This window comes from Stereum hirsutum (genome assembly GCF_000264905.1).
Source record: "Stereum hirsutum FP-91666 SS1 unplaced genomic scaffold STEHIscaffold_11, whole genome shotgun sequence".
Taxonomy (NCBI): domain Eukaryota; kingdom Fungi; phylum Basidiomycota; class Agaricomycetes; order Russulales; family Stereaceae; genus Stereum; species Stereum hirsutum.
The window spans coordinates 1,293,241-1,317,716 of record NW_006763141.1 but is presented as its reverse complement, the minus strand read 5'-3'; the positions used below and the strand labels follow the sequence as shown (position 1 = coordinate 1,317,716).

Here is a 24,476-nt window from a genome sequence, read left to right as displayed (position 1 = left end):
AAACCGAGCTTGAAACGACGTACCGCCATGCCCGGAATCAACTGAAGCGCAGCGGGCAGCACCGCTTTCCCGCCAACGGCGCACGTGAGCCTGTCGAGCGACTGTTCGTAGATGTGTGGGTACGTATCATCTGTCGGGGCGTCGGAGGGCTGTATTGGTTGCGGTATTTGGTCGGTACGTGCGAGTTTATTGATTTCGTTAGTGATTTAGGCGGCTGGATAAGTTGATTTGAGCGGTTTGTACGTTGTGAGTGGAGGTATCGTCCGAGAGGAGTGAAGTGGGTAGGTTATCAGAGGGCAGGGAAGGAGGTACCGCGGGACATGAATTGGGGAGGAAATATGGTCAGCTTCCGATCAATGCACGGGAGTTATAGGCTAACGAAAAGTGAGACGAATGGGCGATGCAGAACGCTTCAAACGCCACAATAAGTTGCACGTCCTCCCGGACATACAGAGCCTCCATCGCATCGCACCAAACCTCGGTCTCGCCACTCCGACCAAACTTCGAGCCACTCCATCCAGAAGGAAATCCACCAACGAAAAGAAAAACAAAAAACTCACATCAGCCTCCAACCACCCGCCCAACTCCTCCTCCCTCACATCGATCCCCTCCATCCCAATCAAACACCCCCTACCAAAAGCTATACCCACCCCTCCTCATCATCATCCCCGGCTTCGCCTCACTCAAGCTGATCATAAACTCCAGCGTCGCCTTCCTCACCTCCTAGGAGACGGTGAATGTGAGGGCTGCGAGCAGGAAATGATAATGCAGAACGCGTCGGAGGCAAGAGTGCGAGTTCGCCTGGACTGTGTATCAAGGCGGGCTCATATCCATCCTGGTGCGCAAGGTCCTCGTACATGTACGCTGAGGCTACGAACTTGACGATGATACGAGGGACTAGAAGAATTTCGATGATCGTCGTGAAAAATACTTCCCACAGCGAATATGGAGGAAGCTTACTGAGAGAGACGGCCATAGAGAGGAGCACTGTGGTCCAGAAGAGCACGTTGCCGAATGGGACGACCACCCCATCGATAAAATCGATACTCCAGAAGAACGAGTAGATGACAATCTAGATCAGCATCACAAGAGTAGAGCCGAAGACTACTATCCATGCAATAACAGTCCAACTACGGGGCAAACATGTCATGATGAGTCAGCATCAAGGAGAATGCTCGTCGCTAGGAGCTTACTAGTGGGTATTGAGGCCGACGTAGAGATTGGCTGTATAGATCGCGGACACAGCGATAGTGGTACCGTGATCAGCCAAGGACTCTATGGGCTTTCCGTTCCAGCAGGTCGCAGGCCCGAGCGTCCAAACGAAACGCATACCGCCACGCAATGCACAACGTCCTCAGGCCCCCATTCGCAAGCATTTCCATATCCTTCGACATCTTCTCCTTCAGCACCGGATCGTGATCCGCCGCAAGTCGTTCTTAGATCACGCTATTGGCACCTTTGCAGTAGAGAACGATGCGAGACTCTCAGCCTTATAATCGAGCAAGAACGGGTTCCTCGGAGCGTCCGGTTTATCCGAAAGGACGGTATGACAGACGGTGAGGGCGCGAAAGAACGCCGCGATGTATTGTCGTTGGTCGGACTGCCTGTTTGCCATGTCGTCCGCCAGCTGCGTCGAGATGAGGATAAGCTTGTCGGGTTGGCCGTACCGGTTCTTGAACATCCGGCCCATCGTCTGTAACATGTCCTGCTTCATCATCACCATTTTTTGCTCGTGCGTCTCTGGGTCGAGCAGGTCTGACGAGCCTTTTCGTTTTGCGGTGCCACGCTGGGCTTCGGTCACGGATTCGCCGTACACAACGCCGACGATCGAGCATTTATGGAACTCCATGACGTTCTGCGTGAGCGTGCCGGTTTTGTCGGAGAATATGTATTCGATTTGGCTGAGGCCGTCGGAGATATTCCAGGTCTTGGGGACGCAAGTCGTGTCGAAGGGCTTATAGTACATGTCGAGGTCCTGCGAGATGAAGATCGCCTGGATGGTTTTCACGATTTCGATGGAGATGTGGAACGAGATGGGCAAGATATTCTGGAAGGCGATGAGACATGAACTATGTTATTTAAAAAATGAGCCCAACGGTTCGAACACTGTGGGACACGAAAGGGAAACATACGCGAAGTTGACGATCGCATTGACGACGGGGTAGGCGCTCGGGTCTGAACCAGCCTCGAAGAACTCCGCGCTCGTCCCCGTCCTAGCATCCAAGATTCCGTAAACCACAGCACAGACAGCGCACATGATGATGAGGACCACGAAGTTGACGATGACCTTGAAGTTGGTCTCCCGCTCGTAAGTTGAGAAAATGCATTTAGTGCATCGGACCTCAGGCATGTTGAACGAATTGAGAGGGGAAGACGGAGAGACTCGACGCACCGATCAATCCGGCACACTCCACCGCCCTGGCCCTCAACTTCCTATACTCCGGTCCATTCGCGTTCTTGAGGACATTCAGGAACAAAGGCATGATGCTCGAATAATGCTATTTCGACCACGATCCACCAAGGCGTCACATCATCCACACCAGCCCAATTCAGCCGGGGACAACGCCAACACCACGACTCCAACCCGCAACTGCCACCACCGACGCAAAGCGATAAAGAGAAACTCACCTTCGCGAACGTATCCTCACTCGCATCCGCAACCATCGCCAACGTCATGAGCACCTGCTCCTGCACATATCTCCTCACGCCCGTCCCATTCTCGTTCCCAGCTCCATGCGCATCTGCGTTCGTGGAAGAGAGGCCAGCAGGGTTAGGAAGTTTGAGGAGCCGCTCGACAATGGGATCGAGGTAGGGAATGAGTGTGTCGCGCTCGACGCCTTCGCAGAAGTTCATGAGGGCGGCTGCGGCGTGAGCGTGCACTCTGTTACCGACAATATACGAGGACAGGTCATTGTCAACATGATATCTCATCGAATTACCAGTCGCAGAACGAAGAAGGGGGGTAATGCGCGAAAGAAGGCAGGCGTCCTTGTACCCCCAATGGAATGTAGGACGACAATACCGTCAGGTCAGATTGTAATGTAGGACGCGTAGCTCGTTCACTTATCGAGCCTTCAACAAGCGCCACCCCACATTACAATATAGGCACCTGCCTGATTCAGTCGGTCTGCATTGTTTATCTTTTTCCTTCCAATGGAATTCACGACCACTATTTAACCCATAGTTTCTTGGATGGACTCTGTCACAAGTAATCGATCGAGATTCGTGACTCGTGAGGCGGTACTCTGTGAACAGTCCCGGTTTCTCACTTGGTCACTCATCCATCGGTTTTGTGATCAAACGGATGACTAGCGTACATGAATCCAGCCCCACACAAACTATCAAATGATTGCAATACCTCCTCGTTACACGCGTTGTGCATGAGCGTCACTAGCGTCCGCGAATTGCGATAGAATTAAGCGCCCGTCAGCGCCTTGCTCGGGCCATGTACGCAGTAATGGGTGTACATGGAAAGGTGGACTGATCCCTTTCAAAGGGAGACTGTGGTACTAGGACAAAACAAAAAACACTAGTATAAATGAAATAAAAACATACCTATAGTAATAAAGCCTCTCCATGGCACTCGAACTCTCCTGCACTGAAGATCATTCCAATCCTCCCCATTCTCAGTTCGTTCCTTTGTGATATAGAGGGCGAAACGAATAGGGTAAATACAGACGGCGAAACGGGCAGAATGGGAGGAATAAAAACGGTAGATGTTGTAAGAAAGAGAACCCTGAAGCTAGGAGGCACGTACGGATGAGTACGAGATTGCAGAATTAGTTCAAGTGAAAAGGCAAGGGGAGGGGACATAGATGGAGATGTGGAAGGATGCTGGCGAGAGGATTGAAGGGCAGAGGGTTCAAAACAGGAGACATACAAGCATTGACAAGCTGATCAGGCTACACAAAACAAAAACAAAACGTGATCAGCATTTCGTCCGAGTGGCAATATTGGTTTACCTAGTAGGAAGGTCCCATTTTGACAAGTATTTTGACAGTACTTATGTTGCTTGCCTACGTACATCTCGCCACTCTTATACAGTAGCTCGTCAGCCAGTCACAAGCCCGAAGCATTTTACATAAGCGTGCTAGTTCCTGGTTACTCCGTCTTGGCTTCAAGTTGTCCCAGAACGTCTCGTCGTTTGACATTCCCTCTCCACAGTGATGTCTTTCATAGGGCTTCCCCCGGAGCTTGTCAGAGAGATCGGTTGTATGCTCCCTCAAAACCAGCTCGTTCATCTCATCAGCGTCAACAAAAAGTGCCGCACGATATGCGTCGAACTTCTGTATGAATCAATCGACATCGCGGGGCCACAAGGAGATGAGCTCGAGCGCAAGCTGGTGTCCTTAATGCACACCCTCTTTGCGTCAGACTCTCTGCGCAGGGTGGTGAAGTCAATACACTTGCACCGGGTAGCTGAGTAGGTGCCTCTTACGCTATGCTGGATCTCTGAGCTAATCCTCAATGCATCCACATCTAGGGCCCGCCTGACCGATCGAAATCTTTGGTCCCCATTCCATCGCCTCCTCGGTCAACTACCGGCTTTGTGTACTCTATCGTACAACTCCGATTGGTATGCGCGATATTGGGAATCCAACGAATCCAAGCTCTTCCAGTTTCTTTGGAACCCAACGGAATCCGAGCGGGGAATCGCTGTCCCGTGTAATCTGGAGAGGCTGGTGTTGAGGGCGAGGCTCAACTCTATTGCTCTTCACTCTATCATCACAAAGAATGCATCTACCCTCGAGCATGTTGTGACGAGAGAACCCCAGCCTGCTACTCGCCATCACCTTCCATCGATTCCACCGAGTCCACCTTGTGCCCTCCCCAAGATGCGATACTGGCAAGCGGACGTCACTGTCTCTGCTGATTTCTCGGCCGCAGAGCCCAACAAGGCCATCATCCTGATTGGCGTGGGAAACAATGGGCATCTTGAACGGGCTCTCCACAATTTTTCCACAGCCTCTGAGCTCTGCATCGTCGCCGGTTCCACCACCTTCGCTTCCTTGGGCACAGCTATTGCGACCAATCCAGGGATAGATGACATGTACACTCATCTCCGAGTCTTGTGTCTGGGAGGAAAATGGGAGTTGGGCGATGAGTGGGTGAGTGTGGCATCTAACCTTTCACGCTCAATTGGCTTGAGCTGATCATGTCCCAAGCTTGGAAACGAATTCCAAAAAAGATTGAAACACTTTCGAGCCCTCAAAACCCTTGAGCTAAGCTTCACAGTTGATATATCATGCCCATTTGAGAAGATAGACACTATGGTTGCTGGCTTAGGCTTAGAGGAACTGGTGAACAACTTTCATTGTTTTGAGTCGGTGAGATGGCTGGAGAGCCAGGACAACAGCACGAGTTATTCAGAGGCGGCAGAGTGTACACTGATGAGGGAGTGGAAGTGGGTCGAAGGAGAGATTGCTATAGTTGACCCAAATGGTGTTTGCCAACGGAGTGAATTTCAGCATAGTTGACCAGTAGATGGCAAAAGAGCATCAGGAAACCCCACTCTCTGTGGCCCCCCGCACTTTTGTTGCACTCATATTAGGAACGGCCACTTATGGACTTTTTCTTTTTCTTTTCGTATGTCTCGCCACACTCACCACACTCATTTTTTCCCCCTTTTCCTTTCCTTTTCCTTTCTCTATCCATTTATCTCCCTCTCACGAACCCCCATGATATCACGACCTTCATGACATGCTTACAATATCCTGATGACCTTTACGATTACGTATCCCTGTACAGACTCCCAGACTCCTGGTACGCGTCACCCCTAGCTTACACGTCCTCTTTTCCTTTTCGCCTCCATCAGCAAAATCACCGTTCCTAAATTCTGCCTAAACCGGAAGTCGCGTCGCGGCGGTGGCGCTGGCCTAAGAGCTGCCTAAATCTGCCTAAACCTGCCTAGAGTTACGGGGTCACTTCAGATGGGATTCCCGAGCTTTGTGTGCGTACTTTTAGATCCCTGACTGTTTATTGATAAAACCACATGCATAATCATTGATCTACTGTACATACTCATACTAAGTACATTGGGAAGGATACAGAAGCCCGTGAATGAAAAGTCAACAGCATAGCAAAATATGCTGGTGCCTGAAGTGAGCGCGTGACGGCAACGGCCACGCCATAGTGCCCAGAAAAGACCATGAACCAGACGGCAGGACATTTGCATGCGTGGAACAAAGCTGTCCACGAAAACGACATACCTCGCCTAGTCTGCCAAAGTATAAGTACATCGTGCAGCCAGCTGTTTTTCCAATTCCTTCGCCAAATCCCTCTCGGCCCCTATTCCTCAGCTTCCTCTGCGCCACCCTCCGCACGTTCCTCCGTGCCCTCGTCCTCTTGGGAAACCACTCGCGCTCGAATGCTGGGACGTGAACTGCGTGCGAAACGGCCTAGTGCGTCTGGGGCATATCTGCTCGAACAGCACTAGCCCTATCACGAAGAAAGAAGATACAGCAACATTGACATGGTAGGGAAAAAGAGAACGGTACGCACATTGCGGCAAAGACGCGAGACTAGACGAGCTCCGGAAGGGCCTGATGAGTGTGTTTGTGTCTGTGTATGCGATTGCGACGAGTCTTCGGTCATCTTGCGACGGCCTGCGAAGACGCGGCGGAGACGAGCGCCGACAGCGGAAGAGGACGGCGGATGAGGACGGCGGATGAGGACGGCGGAAGATGCCAGCGGATGAGGAGGGCGGACAAGGATGGCGGATGAAGACGGCAGATGAGGATGTGAATGGTTTGGCTGCCGCTAACGACGGTGATGACGATGGAGCCTGCCCCATCGCATGGGACGGTGTGTGATCTTTATCGGGCTGGCCGCCATCGGTGGTGGCGGAGGGCTTACGGGCCCGCTGGGTAATAGGAGGGTCATTGTCGTTGGCGTCTGGAAAAGTCGGGGCGAAGTCGACCTCGGTTGCGGATATCGGTGCGAAGGGACGGCCGCGACGAGCGGAGTTGTTCTTGAACTCTGTGGGCGGCTCGAGGTCAGGTCTCTCGACTGAGGCGAGGTTGTAGGAGATGGGAGTGGGTCGGTTGAGGGAGAAGGTGAGCTGCGTTCGTTTCTGGGCGGGTGTGTTGGTTCGCTTCCCGGGTGCGCTCCTTCTTGGCGGAGCGCTGGCAGATGATGTCGGTCGAGTGGTTGCGTTTGAATCCGGGAGTCTCGAGCTCTTCGATGCTCCTACAAGCAGAGCGATGAGTGGCGGGAGGGTAGAGAGGGGGTGGCGGACAAGGGGTCAAGGTCAGAGTCAGGGTCGACGGGGGAAAGGGAAAGGAGGACGGTTGATATGGAGAGGCACTCACCTGCCCTTCTCCCTGTCGAGCTTGTCGCTCATGTGTTTCGAGAGGTTCTTGAACTCGCGCTTGGACTTGACATTATCGGTGTCGATGATGAGGTTCTCAAGCCGTTGCCTTGACTCAATGAGCAGACAACCTTCGTGACACAAATATGTTACAGAATGATAAGCTGTCCTCTGAGGCTTGAAGAATATATTGAATGAAAGGAAATGAACGTACGAAGGGTTTACATATCCGCCGGTGTCCTGGACCCACGCAGCGCAGCCTTCGCAGCCAGGACTTCAGCACTCAACGACTCATGCTCCCTCCTCCCTGCTTCACCCTCCAACTCCGGGCCTTGACGTGACGGTTACGTGGATACGTCGGGCACGCCAAATGTGCTACTGCAACCGGGCATGTCGTTGATCATGCGGGCGGAGAGATCGGAATGGGCGCGGATGGGTTGGTGGCGACGACGAGGAAGGGGATGACGGATGCCAGGCCACCGGTTACGCGGCTGGCCATTGTGTCCACGTGGAAGGAAAAGGAGGCGGTAGAGCTCGATGGGAGGTGCTGGTGAGAGAGTTTCAGGCGGTGGCGGATGAGGTAGAGAAGGGGGACCTCGGAAAATGAAAGGGACGCACCTGAGCCCTTGTTCTCCTGCGCGGCCGCTGTACCTTTCGTCTTACCGCCCTCCATTCCCACATCCATTCAACTCGCACGTTTGTTGTCCAAGGAGTCCGTGTGCACGACATAGGTCGGGTGGGAGACGAAGAACAACAGTTGCAAGGCGTGTCGTCGCCACAACCTCTCGCCACGTGTTTGTTTGGCCATGTTTGGCCGATGTTCGTTCGTCCTTCGTTCTTCATCCCTCTCCATCTCCCCCTTCTTCGCTCGCACCGTGCAGCCTCACCATATCCACACCCCCCCTTTCTCGCTCACTCTCGCACGACCATTCTCGCCTCTTCTTCTTCTGCATGCTCGCCTCGCTCTTCGTCGCTAGTGCTTCGGCAGCCTTCTAGAGCAACTACTCACCGCCGTCCTCTCGCCACCCTCTCATCTTCTGCTCTTCCTCCTCCCCATCGCTCCTTCACTGCATCCGTATTCTCTCTTCTTTATTCGCTCTTCCGCCTTGTTCTCGATTTCTTGCCTATGTGACGCTCGCTCGCCCACGCGCGACCTCTCGCGTGTACGCACACCCGCACCCGCGCTCATTCGGTGAAGTGGATAGTGGATGGGAGGGATGTTGATCGATGAAATCGCAGGTGATGATGTTGCTAAGGTGTGCATACAGTCCTCCCTACACACCACTTGTAACACACTCACTAATCTCGTCGCGCCCCCTTCTTTCTCCCTTTACTAACGGCTTGTTCATCTTCGCCCTCCCTTCATCGCTCCCTCATCTTCACTCAACGATAACCACAGCCAGCACGGCCATCCTAACAACCCTATCGATAATGCAGTCCAGGATATGGTGGCGATAGCTGGATGGACGGGACAGCATATCAGAACAAGAAAGGGCAGTCTCGTGAAGGTTAGGTGACTCGCTGCAGGCGCGCATCCAGAGCAGCATGGGGAGGTGCGTCAATGGGATGCGTATATGCTTACACCTGCCTCCATCCGAGTGCTTCACCATGTCACATCCCCAACATATGTCTCTTCAATGTTTGTTTCAATTTTTATTTAGATTAGTTACAGGTTTGCGATGTTCCGGAAACCATCCACAGCAACGCCGTCAAGTCTGCCGTTTGTCCCCTCTGAGAGTCGGACAGTATCTGGGCGAGTGACCTGAGCCACTACAGACCTTTGTCTTTGCCTTGTACGACCTCGGCGTTGCGAAGAGTGCCATGCGTTCCCTCAGCGCGAGGAGTACTTCCTCGCGCACGCTCAGCTTTTCAGTGCAACCGCCTCATTTCCGTCCCTCCTACTCTTCCTCCTTTATCTCTCCTACCCTCTCTCCGGACCTCTCCCACATCTTATACGCACTCGTTACCCTATTCTCGCTTACCCTCGTCCTCCCTCTCTTTCATTCGCACGCTTCCTCATTTGTACCCTCCTTTCCTGACTCACTTCTTCCTTTCATCCTCGTCCTTCTAGTATCGCACACGTTCGCCCTTCCATACCTACCCACCTTCACCTTCACTTACACCGGTGTTCTTACCCATGCCCACACTCCTGCTCGTACCTTTTATCGTGCTCTCTTTCATGCTCACATCCCTGCTCTCCCCCGTTGCTCTCCCTCAGGCTCACCGCATCCATATCCTCTCTTCCCTGCTCACTCTCCTATTTTCATCCCTGTTCCTTCACCACTCGGCGCTCACCCTCTCAGATTAAACTCTCACATGCACGCATACTTGCACTTGCACGGGCGGGAGGGACCTCGGTCGTTGAATTTCCGGGTTGTGAAATAGGAAAAGTACTCGTCGCGCTCTTTTCTACATACCGCTCGTGACTTACTTACTCACTACTGATGATTCTCCGGCATTCTATCGAGAGCTCAACGTTGACCTTGTGATTGGGGGATTCATGTGGCCTCTACAAATGTATGTTTCATTCCCTGAGACCAACCTCTCCGCTGTTACGCTCTAATGCTTGCTGATTTTGCACTAACAAGTTCGCTTGGGCAGAGGTTGTACGTAGATCTTCTCGAAACTGGGAGTCCTGTGAGTCACTGCTCCTTTTGTCTGCATGACTGCGCTGACCTGCTTCATCGTAGGGTTGTCTTGCTTCCTCGCTTCGTTGTTCCGTCAAACCCTCACCCTCTTGGCCGGTGGTATGATGACTGCCTCGTTTTGTTCTATACTTGTGCTTGGTTCTTCTCAGGCTCTCATGTATTGACTTTGTGTGGGGGAATCTGCCTCCACATTCCCTCTATCTACAACCTCTCTTGTCTGTATACTTTAGCCTATTGCCCCTGTGGGATTTGTCTGTATTCTTGTCTAGTATACTGTTGAATGTACCTCTATGTGATTGAATGCCATCTGCTTTTGCCCCAATATGGATTCTCACAGTGGATATTTGAGACTTTCTCCAGCCTAGTAAGTAACTATATGGCCCTATAGTTGGTTATTAGCGCTAATGGCAGCTTATAGCTGACGTCAGTTGTGTTATCCAAGCGTTTAACATGGTCTGTCATGAATGTACCAGAAACAAAAGCCTCCATTTTCGGTTGTTATACACCGAACATCGGAGTGAAACTTACGCCATCGAGTGATGAGGTTACTGTCTTCGCGGTGATGGGAGCTACGGTCTTCATAGGCCATAATCATGTAGTAAGTTCGCGTGAGAGGACCCCATCAAGATGTCACGAGAGAGGTATGCGTATGTTGACAGAAACACAGCCTGAGGCTTCACTAGATGATATGTTTGTGTCCCAATTTTGTGCACAAGCCATACTCTGATGTCAAGAGCACCATAGTAGAAGCAGTAGTAGATTGCAGCCCAGTATCGGGGTGGTGGACTGACCTGAGAGCGCATGTCGATAGACAGAGGACGTCTGGATGCGATGACACTGGTCGCAGAGGTGGAGCATAGAATCAAGACCGTTAGCCAGCCACAAAAAATGCTCTGTGTAAACGACTAACTGAAAAGCAAAATTGATGCATGATGGACTTGTACACGCACATAGATACAAGCAGAGTGAGGTAAATGTAGAGTGTCGTGGAGGTGAACGAGATACGGGTGTCGACGACAGAGGAGGATTTACAAGTGGCGCAAGCGAGATCCTCCAAGTGTGGGAAAAGTAAACGGGACATTGCGGGCCTCACTTGGCGCGGAAATAAGTGACTGAAAAGTAACTTTATGCGTACTCGTCTTCGAAGCCCCTCGTGTCGATCTCGACCCATCCACTCCTGACGTTCGTCGTCACTCTGCTCATCCGGCTCATCGTCCCTCCACCACGTCCCTTCGTATTCACAAGAAGACGAAGATGGGTATTCAGCATGCTCACACTCTCGGTGTCGCAGCAACGCCTGAGGTGATTCGTGCCCTCGAGCCCTCCGGACATATCTCGGAGATAGAGAGCGATGATGAACTTGTATCTTCACAGCAGACCACAACGACATCCACGATCTTAGCGACCACGAGCCAGCACACCCCAACATTATCTTCTGTCGCAAACCACGCCCAAACCGCTACGGCGTCATACTCATGTCTGTACTAGCGATTGCCGTACGGTGACGCTCTCAGACAACGAGACTGTTCATTTCTACTCATCTGAATTGCGGCCACCTCCCTGTGTCGCATTCTCCCATGACGTCCCAAAGCTTTTCCGGGAATGGTACAAATCTGATCACATTGTGCTCGATGGTCGTGGTATTCCCATCAGTCAATGGGACAAGCTCTACAAGAAGACGATTGCGATACCAGAACTCACGAAGGCCTGGGACTCATTTCGCTCGCTATGGGGTAACTGGCGGGTAGGCCAATTTCCTTCTCACTGTTGAAACTACAAATCTTACTTTTCATCAGTTCGTGATTACTGAATTCGAACGACTTGGCTCCGATGAAACCCGGTTCTGGGCCAAATTCAAGACCAGTAACGGTGCACGAATGAAGTATCAAGAAATTCTTGACCAGCTTCTGGAGGAACGGAAGGGGGAGGACCTTGATCTGGGTCCGATGGTGTCGAGTGTGAAGGAGTTCTTTGGGGGAGACTTGACACATCCAGATGCAGGGTGCACATCCACTTACAAGAAGAACGGCCAAGTTCTGACGGTTTCAAAGAATAAGGAGATAGTCTCACGGTTTCGCAAGCTCTGTTCAGTGGATGCGGGACTGCAGGCCCGTTGGGATGAATTCAAGGGCTCGAGAGTTTAATGTATTCTTATTTGCTATCTTTATTTTTAATTCAAATGTCACTGCATATATGTGTCCTCCCCCACATCTGTAGGGAATGCAGATTCGTGTCCTGTGAGGTGTGGCGTGCACGAGACTTTGAAGTCTGGAGCCGGAGACTGAGTTCTTGTTGAGGCCGAAGTGATGAGTGAACAGTGTTACGCAGTGAGATAAGAGCGGAGGCGCCGGGAATGGCAAGGCCTGGCAGACCAAAATGTTGCCGAGAGCCGGAGGCAAACCAGAGAGGACACCACCGCCGTCGACGACGGTGAGGGAGACTCGGTCCTCAACACGGATGCAGAGAGAGGGTCACGCACCATCGAAGGGGAGCGTTGAACGTTGACGAGAGCAGAGGCAAACCCAGACCAGCTGCCAGTCTCGTCGTCGACAACGAGACAGGCTGGATCCGGAGTCCTCGATACAGATGCAGAGACATACACCAGAGAGTGAGGCCGCCACAGATGAAGGCACCGAAAGAGATGGTTGTGGACCATGTTCCCGTTGACCACAAGCGTACAAAGGCGAGCTTAGCCCTTCACATGTGTAGGTTGTCCGTTTACGCTGAAAAACAAAACACCTCGAGCAACGCAGAGGCGTGCTCGTTGATCCATCAAATGCAGATCGTGTGGCGTTGCATAGTCCATATGTACAACAAGTCGTACGTTCTCTCACGTCACGCGATCAGACGAAACAAAAGATATAAAAATAATAATAGAATTGGGAACATACAAGGAGGCGTTGTAATAAAAAAAAACCCTCGCAAAGAAGAACGTACCGAGTAACATGCACCGTTTTGCCACAACGGACCCCTCACCGCACCCGCATGCGTACATCCACCCGCATACCCACCCACCTCACATTACAGACATCCACCAAAAAGCCCGGCCATGCTAAAGATATCCTACAACGGGCACGAGAGCGAGGTCGGAAAGCACGACGCGAACGCCACGAACGGAGGCGGCGAAAGAGGAAAGTCGTCGCGGACCAAAACGGCGGGAGAGCGGGAGTCGCGGAGGGGGCGGAGGCAAACGCGCAGAGGTGAGGTCGACGAGGGCGACGACGACGATGGAGAGAGAGGCAGGGGTCCTTGAGGCAGATGCAAAGAGAGAGGAGGAGGCGCGTCATCGAGGGGGAGCGTGCCGAGACGCGCCGCGGATGGACTAGCGTGGGAACGGGGGACTGCAGACGCGGCGTGACTATTTGCAATTAGACCGTAGACGAGGCAGGAGACACTGGAGGCAAAGTTCGAAATATCCGGAGAATATATTTTGAAGATACACGGAATGAACTTGCAAAAGCTTTCACGTTCATGCACCGCCGAAGTGCGGATAATTTTGCCGATAAAGGCACCAATAAATCCAAACAAAGGTATAGAGTAGTGTTGCCACGGCTCGGCTCGGCTCAGCTTGGCTCGACTTGCAACGGCTTTTCCCACGCGGCGACTCGGCTCGGCTTGGCTGACGGTCTAAGCCGCGACTCAATTCAGCTCGTTGCCTAAGTGGGTTATGCATTCATACATGCATACTCGCCCTCATAGAACATTTTTTAAGCCATGGATTATAACTATATGGGTAAATACTGTCCTACTGCTGTGTTTTTTGAGGAGATTGTCGAGTCAGATCCCACAAACAAAGAGTCGTTTGTTGCTCATAATAATGTGGCGTAAATGTGGCGTGGCAGGGTCGCGCGTCGGAAAAAGCCGCCACCAATACACAGATATCCACATTTGGAGTGGTCTGCAACTGTTTGCTGTCAAACATGAAGGCGAAAGCCTCAAACACTCTACAAACTACGGCTTTGTAGGTTCTTCGATACATAGACCCTACTTGCAAGACAAATATTTGCATATAATGTTGTTCTGCAAGTGCATAACGGCTTGAGCCGCTAGCCGCACAAAACCGTTGTAAGCCGTTGACGCGGCTCGGCTCGGCTTGCAAACGGCTCGGCTCGAGCGACTAGCGGTTTCTGAGCCGAGCCGTGGCAACACTAGTATAGAGTCAAAATAAAAATGTCGTGATCGGAGCCACGCAGAGGTTATTGTGGCTGATATCCTGAAAATGTCCAGCCGAAAAGCTCGGCATCCACCGAGGAATATATTTCCCAGCCAAAGTTGGCGGGGAAATATATTCCGCTATAGATGCCGTGCCTTTAGGGAGAATATTTTTGAGTCACCAACCACAGTAATTATAAATTCTGCGTGGCTCCCCTCGCGATATTTACATTTTCCCTACTCAACCCTGGTTTGGATTTATCGGGAACCATATTCCGTATATCATCAGGTTTTTTGTAGAGGGGCTCATGCAGATCATTTTCCAAGTAAGGTCTGCCTATGTTCAAAATATCTCCATCAGACATATCGAACTTTGCCTCCAGTGAGAAGGACGAACGGGCACAAGTCGCGACTCGACGCGAAACTCAACACAAGCCAAACATGGACAAACAACCATGTGGCCCGTACTTGTGGCGACGAGTCGACGACGTGTCTCGTAGCTCTCGCTCTTCGTCTCCCTCTGAACAACGGACGCCGAGTTCAATAGGTATGGGAATGGAGGAAGGTCCGACGAAAGGTAAAGCGACCGCGGAGTAGGAGAATTATCGTTCAGGTGAGTCCTTTTCGACCTCATCCGCCACCGCCTCTGCATCAGCACCTCCTCATCGACCTCCGCTATCTCCTTTTCCTCCAAATAAGATGCAATAGCCAGCTGCGTGACTGGTGGCTAGCATCCACCATCCTTAAACTCGTCATCCCCACCAACACACCCGTGCCCAATTTCATCTCCGCCCGCGTTATCAACGGCATGCCCGGTTGCAACATCGCATTTGGCGGGCCCGTCGTATCTACCGAACCGTCACCTCAGGACTCGGAGTCGGAAAGTGAGCCAGGGAAGAGGAAGCAGCCGAGCGCTGAGGCTCTGGCTGCGAAGACTGGACTGCATGGGTTCGGGATATCAACGAATTGTGCGTTCATTTCCTTGCATTGAGCATCTTCGTGGACCCTCAGCGAACGCCCATTTTCTTTGTGCAATTCTTGTACAACTCCCCTCCTACTTGAGGATATTAGACGTCCTCAACTTCTTTCTACTCATGCCCCAACATCGCCAGGGTAGCAAGTCCTCCATAGCCTTTTCCAACCTCGGCGCCACCGACTCTCTGACGAGACATGAACGGTATGTCGTCGTTTTCTCTTTCTTGTCTCTTGTCTCTTTCTTGTCTTTTTTAAATTTCTCTTTTGTGTGTCCGCCTTCTGTTCCCCGAAACCCTTGACGCTGACTCCTTGTCCGCCTCTCTTCAGCCACGCCAGCTGTCGCCTCTCCACCTCCCTCTCCACCCACCCTCCCTCTGGCGCACGACTCCAACAGCAAACCCAAACGTCCCTCGGGGTCCACATCGAAGACTACCACGAACGTCGACCAACGCTTGCTCAAACCCACCCCCCTCGCCATGCACATCTCCGCCCTCAAATCCACCTTTAACCCCTCCGGCTACCTCGAGCGCAAGCTCTTCACGCGCAACACCGGCCACGCGTGTACCGCCTACCTCGGGTCCCTCCTCTTGTACCTCACCATCGACGCGGCGATTAAGGATAAGAGGGTGTGTGAGGTCGTGCTTGGGGCGCTAGAGGAGAGCGGGGGAACGTTGGTAAGGCCGTATGTGTTTGAGGCGGGCTCCCGGCTTCAAACGGTCGAGTGACATCATCTCAACGCGCCGCCGAGAAAGAGCGCACCCCGACACCATCCAACAAATGCAACTCACCTTCGAATTCACCCTCGAACGCCCCACTCCAATCTCCTCCAACCTTGCCCCAGTCAAGAAGCCTGACCTCAAGCCATCCGCAGAGTTCACGAAAGACGCCGTCCGTCGCCGCCGTCCCTCCCCACAGACATTTGTGGCCGAGGTCGACTCTGCTCCGCCTCCGCCAGACCCAACACCAACACGCTCACCTGGTCCTTCCGGAGCCCGTCGAGGCTCGCGTCTGTGCCGCGATGTGCGCACCGTTCTCTTTTCCCTACTACTTATATCATTGTTGCTGAATCTTCTTTCTTTGTAACAGGACTAGCACTGTTCGAACAGGTATACCCTAGACGCACTAGGCCGTTTCGACATGCAGTTCACGTCCTAGCATTCGAACGCGAGCGGTTTCCCGAGAGGACGAAGGGACGGAGGGACGTGTGGAGGGTGGTGCAGAGGAAGCGGAGGAACAGGAGGCATTTGGCGAAGGAATTGGAAGGACAGCTGGCTGCACAATGTATACTTCGGCGCTAGGCCTGGTACGTCGTTTTCGTGAACAGCATTGTTCCACGCATGAAGACATGCATACCCCAAGGAAGTTGTATATGCTAGTGGTTTCATCAATAAACAGTCAGGGATCAAAAAGTACGCACACATAGCTCGGGAGTCGCATTTGAGGTGTCCCCGTAACGATAGGCAGGTTTAGGCAGGTTTAGGCAGCCCTTAGGCCAGCGCCACCGCCGCGACGCGACTTCCAATTTAGGCGGAATTTAGGAACGGGTGATTTCGCTGATGTAACTTCTTCGTTCTGCTGAGCTCCAACATTCATTTGCAGCTCGATTTCTCAGGCATGTCACAACTTATGCAGACATTCGTCGGCACTGCATGAATATCTTTCTCACACTCTCCACTTCAAACCGGTCGACCCAAAATGATCATAGCCAGCGCACAACGCTAGAAATCGTACAGCGCAACAAATGCTATTATGAGATTCCCAACTCGACGATGTATGAACCTAGTCAGAGCAATGGTGGCCCCTATTTCGCACCATCCATGCTCCCCAGCGGCCCACAGAAACACGAAATCCAATCCTCCATCCAGCTCCGGTCACTCTTCGGCGGGTGGTGGTCGGTGTCGATAGTAAAGAGCACCCGAAGTCGTTGACATATCCCAATTATCGCATGCGAATACCTGACCGCCATCTTCCATTCCATCCCCGACCCTCCCTTGACTTTGAACACAACGTGGTCCCTGTCGTACCGCTCAACACCCGTAACTTCGCCTTCAACCTCTGCTGTGGCCAGACAGCCTTCACCACGGGACATCCCGATCACCTTTGACCCCATTCCGATCTTATGGATCGGCTTCGTTACGACCATCCATTCTACCTCCCCCTCCTCAGGCTCGAACGACTCGACGAAAACGGGATAACAGGAGGGTAGGAGGACATGCGGACCGCCGGTTGGACGTTCCGCGATAAGAGGCTGGTCGGATTGAACCGACTGTGGCGATGTGTGAGTACGTTCACAGCCGATATTGGCTTCGTCAATATTTTGTGTGGCAGTGATATGTGAGAGGTTTAGATGAGTGAACATGGCGCTACGATGTGGTGAGTGCGTGATGCAATATTTCTGATTGCCTTCCTTTTAGTACTTGCAAGTCCCTAGGGATTACCGTGCACGAATAGAGTTCCTCGAATGTTACGGTAGGCCGCGATGATCGTGCTCTCGAAGAAACACGTCCGAGCAGTTCTGAATACGCCATGTCACCTGCGCTCCAGTTCCTCCTTGATCTTGATAGCTTCTTACTCACTCCCTCTTCAGTTTTCGGCGGCTGTAAACAGCGTAACTAAGAACCCAGCGGCAGCGGCATGGCGTTCGCGCAATCAGTCAGGAGATGTTTCAATCCCCATACGGAATGTATCCGCTGTGAGGATTGCATCCCAGCTGTGTCTTTGATATCCCGGCTGTCATTCAGCCCTCATACATGGATTGGCATCGCTGGCGAGACGGGAGACAAACCAGATATATTTCTACGTTCTAGTTTCAATCCTACCTGGCGGAATCCGCTTTCACGCATTTCCCCTTCGATGTCGGATGACTACCGGGGTCCACCTTGCTATCTTTAGCCGGCGGCCATGTCACGGAGGGCCCAGGCGGCCCAGTCCCCTATCAAGAAGGCTAAACTTTAGGATGTCGCAGGGCTGCGACGGGACGGGGACCTCGCGGATCTGCTCGCGACATCCTGCGGATGTACAAACTACGGTAATACGCACAAATGTACACCCCACACATAGTGCGTGGAAGGGGAGAGCATACTAGCCATCCGACTGAATTACGAATGTGTATGTGTGACGAGGTGCCGTTGAAAAGTAAGAAATACGCAGCGGGAGTCGGAGGGATGGTCTCATTCTATCCACTCGAAAGTCTCGAAGATAACAATGAGGGGACTTGGGCCCAACATTCGAATTTTGCGGGTTCCTGCAAGTCCTCGAAGTGCTGAGAAATCTCATTTTTGTGGGCATAGGTAAGGTAAGGTAAGAATCATGGGCGTGTCCTCCTCTTCGCCGCTATCAGGATCGTCGGCGACAAAGCCATTCGCGGTGAACTCATCTCCGGCGAACAGACTGAGAGCAGCCATGTGTATCGAGTTGGCCATGATTCCCGCGGAAGCTATGGAAGAAAGCAACACACACATGTAAGCGGAAGATACGAAAGCGAGGAGAAGAAACTAAATGACAACGCAGGCAATCCTTCTCCCAGAATGTGGGTTGTAGTATGACATGTATCGTACGAGCAGTTGCCCTACGCTCAACACGGCGTCAGCACCGTTTTTCGTGGATACATCAGTAGTGTTAGATAGACGATGAGCGCACACAATGGTGACCCAAACGGCTTCACGACTGAGGCAGTGGCAAACGTCAAATACCATTCAGCGCAAAGTCATCGTCCCCGCCGACAGTCATCCCGGCTTCAATACGGATCTCGGGGTCTCTGGAATATGTTTCAGTTTCTGGATTCATGTGCGAGCTCTCATTTATATGCTGCGGCAGAGGAAAGTGACAGGGAAACGGGCACAAGCACGCGCACCTGCTAAGCTGTGGCCAAGAGCTCTCTGCTGCTGACCCGTACTTTTCGGTCCACCACTGATCACCCTACTATCAGCTAAAGAAAGGGGTTAGAAATTGAATGAGAAATTGAATGAATTGAACCTACCGGTGACTTCAACCAGAAATGTGTCAATGGCGGCTGGACAGCATGATGAACAACACTCTACATCTTCTTGTCGGGCATTGGAATTCGCTATCTATTCAAAAATATATTTGGGCTGAATAATGAATAAGTACAAGCGCGCGCAGACACCAGGTCGAAAAGGAGAAAGAGTCAAAACTGTTTATGGATATTGTGCCGAAGTCAGACACGATGTGTTCGAAAGTCGAGACTCACCTGGTTTCGAGTTCGGCCGGATCTTCGAATAGCTCGCGCCACACCTCCAATCTCGTCGGCTCACTCAAGCCACGAATCAAGTGCTAAGTGCGATAAGCAGGACTCCGACAAATGCTCGGGTGTTGATAATAATTCTGTTAGCATAATACTTCACTAACTCGTAAATAGTATCAATAGGGTCACAAGTGCTTGGACCAGGACGGCCAGACGTTCTGCAGAGCTTCGAAGACACCAGCTGAGCACATGAGCGCAGAGCTTGAAGCACTGCACCTGTATTTTGAAAGAGATGGCAAGACAGTTTTATGTTGCGAAAAGAAGTAGTAGACAAACGTACGAGTTCCACATGCTGGGATGGCTTCTCATGTGTTGAGCAGACTGACCAGCTAACGCCGGCCAAGGCCGGGTCTGACTGCAGACGTTTGAACCATGGTGACGATGTCATTGATTGTCAGCGCATCTACGACGGGACTAATAGTTAGATAGATATCCGGCCAACGTTTTCTGCAAGGGCTGGAATGCAGAGAGCGCGACGACCTCGAGAAGGGTGTGCAAGGCCAAATCAACAGCTACAGGGCGGAAAGAAAGTATCGCAACCGGGTAGTTTACTAGGAGATAATTCACGCTACAAGGTCGTCTACAACCCTGACGGCGATAACTACCGGCGTTCAGCCTATGGAGGAAGAAACGAAGAGAAAAGGATCACACTTCCCCAACCAACACGGTCTTCCTGCATTTCTCAACCCATGCGCCATATTGAGGACGTGAAAGTGCTTGCCGAATGGTCGTGGTGATTGGCGTTCCAAACACAACATGACCTGCTTAGCGAATGAACATAATTACAATCATGAATGCTACTTGCGACATATGTGCCCATGCAACGGCCAGGGATCTGAAGGAAGCCAGTGGATGGTTGAGATATTGTTCGTGCCGGGGGAAATCAACGACAGATGTACGTCAATCACTCATAATGGAGAAACACCTGCGAAGGCATGCACAAACCTCGGAACCTCTGAGAACGCTCACCAAGGACTCCGAATGCACATCGCAGTGGTGTGCGCCGAAAAGATCCCGTTGAAGAAAGAGATGATTATCGTCGTGGTGGAACCAACTAATTTATTGGAAGATGATATGGTAAGAAAATATAAGCAACGAACATATATGAAAGCGAGCCACTACTGACCTTGTTTTGGTACTAGTCCAAAACGATGACTGCGAAAGGGATAACGTCTATGGTGATCAACGCGGAGCACCTTGCGCGTGAAGCAGAGGAAGGTTGTGATCTTTGGGCAGAGGTGCTGTCGGGGAAGTTCCAAGTCATCGCGCTCGCACCAGAGGCCCTACGGAAGCCCGAGTTCAAGACTGATCAACAACGAAACTTTTCGGAAGAGATGGAAGGTACTATACGTTGATGAAGCTCACCTTGTGTCCCACTGTGGCCCCGACTTTCACAACGCATACGAAGAGATATGGACGATTCATGCACACGCACCAAAGGACCTCACAGTCGTCGCACTTTCGGCTACACTCGAACCTGGACGACAAACGGAACGCGTACTCAGCAAACTCGGCTTCAGCGAAGGGAAATATCACCTGGACCGCCGCGAGTGCGAACGTCACAACGTCAACTACATTTTCCGAGAGCTGTCTTACGCCCACACGACTCATCAGTTTCGCGATCTGGATTAGTTAGTTTCCGAGGATATGACGAAGGCATCTGACGTACCGACTTTCTTCCTGTTCTCCAACATAGAGGCCGGGCATCGTATCGCCGTCTATCTTCGTTCACTTCTTCCGCCAGGGCTCCAGAACGATAAATATACCCTAATCCGTCACATGCACTCGATGACCTGCCCCGATTGTAAAAAAGATAGGGTCACGGCCTTGTACATACGAAACAGAAGACACCCGTCAGGCCGCTGGGTTCGTGGCGACCGCGGTTATGGAACTCAGAATTGACCCACCAGATGCCCGGCAAGTTGTCATATTCCCAGGGCCCAGCACCGCCTCATCCCTCGTTCAGAGTGCTGGTCGACTCGTTCGGGTGGTCCCAGATACCCAGGGAGAGGTCTTCGTGTATTTTACCGACCATCAGCGTGGGCAAGCCTTGACGTACGTCAAGGAGAATCCGACGGACGAATCTTGATGGCGAACGATACGGGTATCGAGTCGGAGTCGGTTGGAGGGCCGGGCGAAGAGACCCTGATATGGGAGGGCAATACGACACTTGTTGAGGGAGTCATGATGGACGTCGACGTCGAAGATGTAGGAGAGGTGGGAGGTGTAGGGTATGGTAGCGACGTTAAAGCGGATTCGATGGAAGAACAAGATGATGGGGATGAGAACGTTAGCAAACGTGATGGTGAGGGTGACGAGAACGAGGATGCAGAGGAAGAGAGGGAATAGGAGGAGGAGGGGGAGGAGGAGGAGGAGGAGGAGGAGGATATGGATGAAGACGACGTACCGGACAAGGAAGTCTACCCCGAATGCACGCTGAGACCGAAGAAACGACGCCGATCGTGCAAGAGCAAAAATCCTACCGGCGACAGCAAGAAGAAGGTCTGCATTGCGCTATTGCTGATCGTCGCAGCGTGGACCCGAGACATATGCATACAACGTCAGATTAACATCGTGTTCAACGGGATTGGAGCTGTGGGGACTCACCGAGACTGCGGTCGATGCAGTGTGTGTGTAGGCGACATTATTCCTGAGCCTCGACCCGCGAAAGCCCAAACCAGCTCTGCATCAGCACTAGGACTCGGAGCCATGGTGGTTGTAACGGTCACGGACGATACCTTCCAATATCTACAACTCAGCCGAAAGGACCGCAAGGATGTCGTTCAGAAAATTACTGCCCGGGTACGCAAAGTCCGTCTACAAAGCGCACGACATGCCGACTTGCTCTGTATTCGGAGTAGTCAGTTTCTTTCCAAGGTGTATATCGACGCAATCACCAGTAATTTTCACTTACTCACCTCGAAGGACGAACTGAAGAGGCGACTTGTGGGATAGAGGTACTGGGAAGCTTCTGGGTCCGCTCTCTGGGAGATTATGGAAAAGATCTGGATGAGGAAGCGGAAGCGGACAGAGTTGATGGAGAGAAACGAGCAGAAGAAGGAGAAGAGAAGACGTCGTCGAGGATGATCGATGATGTGAGAGCGCGCGATGCTGCCAGCAGGACGGAATATCTAGCCGAGAACCAGCAATCGCGTTCCTCCTACCATGAGCCGAACGCGTATGTAGCTCAGGGCTAACACAGGGCCCGGGACACTCCTATATGGGGGTTGCCCGAAGGGCGACCTCGAAAACAGGTAAAAATACGCAATTTCAGCCTGGTGAGGGCTTAAGATATGCAAATTCCGGGAAGGGTAGGGCGCCTATTGGCGGGTTTTGTGTGGCGAGACAGGCTCGATTTCACCCTCATAACCCCACATAACCTCAACTTATCCTAACCTAGCCTAATCAGAACCAACTTCTGTCACATCTGTTGGATAGGTTAGGGGAAGTTGAGGTTAGGTTAGGTAAAAGTTGAGGTTATGTGGGGGTCCACACCAATAATTTGCCAATAGGAGGGCTTCGCCCTCAGATCGCGTAAAAATACGCAACTCAAACCGGGCAACCCTCATAGGAGTGTCCCGGGCCCTGCTAACACCTCCATCAAGCTCGAGTTGCGGCAACTCGACCATGGTACGCTGTCTTTTCATCTATTTCGCACTATAATCTTGATCTTTCTCTCATGCGTATAGGGCACGACAAGAGTTAGTGTCTGTTAGTGTGGGTTCGGTTCATTATCGTCGACACTACACCCACGATGTCCTCCTTCAATGGCCGGTCCGTCCTCTCTCTCCTCCTTTGTCTCCTAAGCTAATATGCCTTCTGCCAGTCGTCTATTCCGTTTATATTTTCCCCACTCACCCACCAATATCCAACCCTCTTTCGACTCTCATCGTCACCCCTCACGGTACGCCCTGCTGCTTGACTGCGCACTCTCCGAGCTCGTCTTTTCCAAGGCTAACCTTTGAACATCTTCTGCTCGTATCTCTACACAAACTTTGTATGTTCTTGGATGCGAGTCTATGTCTTGCAGCCTCTGACCACTACTGCACAGAATGCCGAGAACTACCTCGCTCTTCTCGCCGCGCCCGAATTCCAAACCCAGGCCACTCTCACTCCTCGTCCAGCACACGGCGGGTCGTCCGCTATGAAACCTCAGATGGGAGAGAGGGAGACAACGGCGAAGAGCGGAGCCGCACAGCATTTTTTTGATGGTTCGTCTATTTCACTGTCTTTGCTGTCCGGGTTCATCTGGACTGACGAGACGAGCCTCTTTCTTCTAATTATAATATTATGCTGGTTCAATGTGTGCTGACAGAATGGATGCCGGACCCGCTCAAATGTCCTTCCATCACACCCGTCGACACACATATAGTGGAGGGGGGCAATGTCTAAGCAGCCACAATGCGTTCCCACGACGCGATCACATGACTTTTGGTCCGGGCCACCTCGAAACCTGTGTCGCAAACCTCTTTTTCTAACCATTTGCTTATATGCCTCCCTAAAATCGTACAAATATTTACACTGGTTCTTTGGATCCAAAATGAAAGCTTGTACAATGGGATTTAAAAACGGTCAAAATTTGACCGAGAACGGCCGCGCGGTATCGGGAAATGAGTTAGATCTAGGTGAGAAAAAATCACCGGCCCAATCGCTCTGTCCATTTTACAGATATGCATCGGCCTATAGCATTTGCTTATTGACATTAGAGCACAGGTGTCCACGTTAGGGTTCTCGTACAATTGGTACTGAACGCAGTTGACCGCAGAGCAGACGACGCGTCTACGCGTCGCGTTCCTCGTCGTACGCGCGAAGTTGACCGTGCGGCACCGCTCCGTGCAAAATGTACGCGCGTCGTCTTCTCCTCCGTCCTCCATCTCGGCCCTCCTGCTTTCTTGGGCTTCCGTGAACTCACTGCTGGTCATACTCTGACTCTAATAACTTATGCTATATCTATGGTGCTTGTGCTCACGCTATGGGACCCAAATCGGCAAAAACTGAGCTTCAGCTAGAAGCCCTTGCTGCTGCTCGGAAAAAGCGGCTTCGACACGGCTCTCAGGCTTCGGCTCATTTCCTTAGTACAGACTGCAATACAATACAATCATTTGCTCCCCTTCCTTCCTCTTTGTCC

At 51.9% G+C, this 24,476-nt stretch overlaps 6 protein-coding genes across 6 annotated transcripts; 3 read left to right on the top strand and 3 right to left on the bottom strand.

The window, feature by feature from the left end:
- Positions 1–1,441: 1,441 nt before the first annotated feature.
- Positions 1,442–2,350, bottom strand: STEHIDRAFT_61705 (uncharacterized protein; the record flags this gene model as incomplete). The annotated part of the gene is made up of 2 exons (XM_007306265.1): positions 1,442–2,069; positions 2,133–2,350. 2 exons carry the CDS (start codon positions 2,348–2,350, stop codon positions 1,442–1,444), a joined length of 846 nt encoding a protein of 281 aa, XP_007306327.1.
- A 1,816-nt stretch (positions 2,351–4,166) lies between these two features.
- On the top strand, positions 4,167–5,153 carry STEHIDRAFT_112887 (uncharacterized protein; the record flags this gene model as incomplete). The annotated part of the gene is made up of 2 exons (XM_007306573.1): positions 4,167–4,423; positions 4,484–5,153. The coding sequence occupies 2 exons, from the start codon at positions 4,167–4,169 to the stop codon at positions 5,151–5,153; spliced, it is 927 nt and encodes a 308-aa protein (XP_007306635.1).
- A 1,135-nt stretch (positions 5,154–6,288) lies between these two features.
- Positions 6,289–7,982, bottom strand: STEHIDRAFT_112886 (uncharacterized protein; the record flags this gene model as incomplete). Its single annotated transcript, XM_007306572.1, has 3 exons — positions 6,289–6,407; positions 6,502–7,188; positions 7,928–7,982. 3 exons carry the CDS (start codon positions 7,980–7,982, stop codon positions 6,289–6,291), a joined length of 861 nt encoding a protein of 286 aa, XP_007306634.1.
- A 2,435-nt stretch (positions 7,983–10,417) lies between these two features.
- STEHIDRAFT_112885 (uncharacterized protein) lies at positions 10,418–12,101 on the top strand (the record flags this gene model as incomplete). The annotated part of the gene is made up of 4 exons (XM_007306571.1): positions 10,418–10,555; positions 11,224–11,434; positions 11,472–11,701; positions 11,754–12,101. 4 exons carry the CDS (start codon positions 10,418–10,420, stop codon positions 12,099–12,101), a joined length of 927 nt encoding a protein of 308 aa, XP_007306633.1.
- A 3,760-nt stretch (positions 12,102–15,861) lies between these two features.
- Positions 15,862–16,382, top strand: STEHIDRAFT_112884 (uncharacterized protein; the record flags this gene model as incomplete). Its single annotated transcript, XM_007306570.1, has 2 exons — positions 15,862–16,104; positions 16,191–16,382. The coding sequence occupies 2 exons, from the start codon at positions 15,862–15,864 to the stop codon at positions 16,380–16,382; spliced, it is 435 nt and encodes a 144-aa protein (XP_007306632.1).
- A 503-nt stretch (positions 16,383–16,885) lies between these two features.
- Positions 16,886–17,443, bottom strand: STEHIDRAFT_159200 (uncharacterized protein; the record flags this gene model as incomplete). The annotated part of the gene is made up of 1 exon (XM_007306569.1): positions 16,886–17,443. The coding sequence occupies one exon, from the start codon at positions 17,441–17,443 to the stop codon at positions 16,886–16,888; it is 558 nt and encodes a 185-aa protein (XP_007306631.1).
- Positions 17,444–24,476: the final 7,033 nt, after the last annotated feature.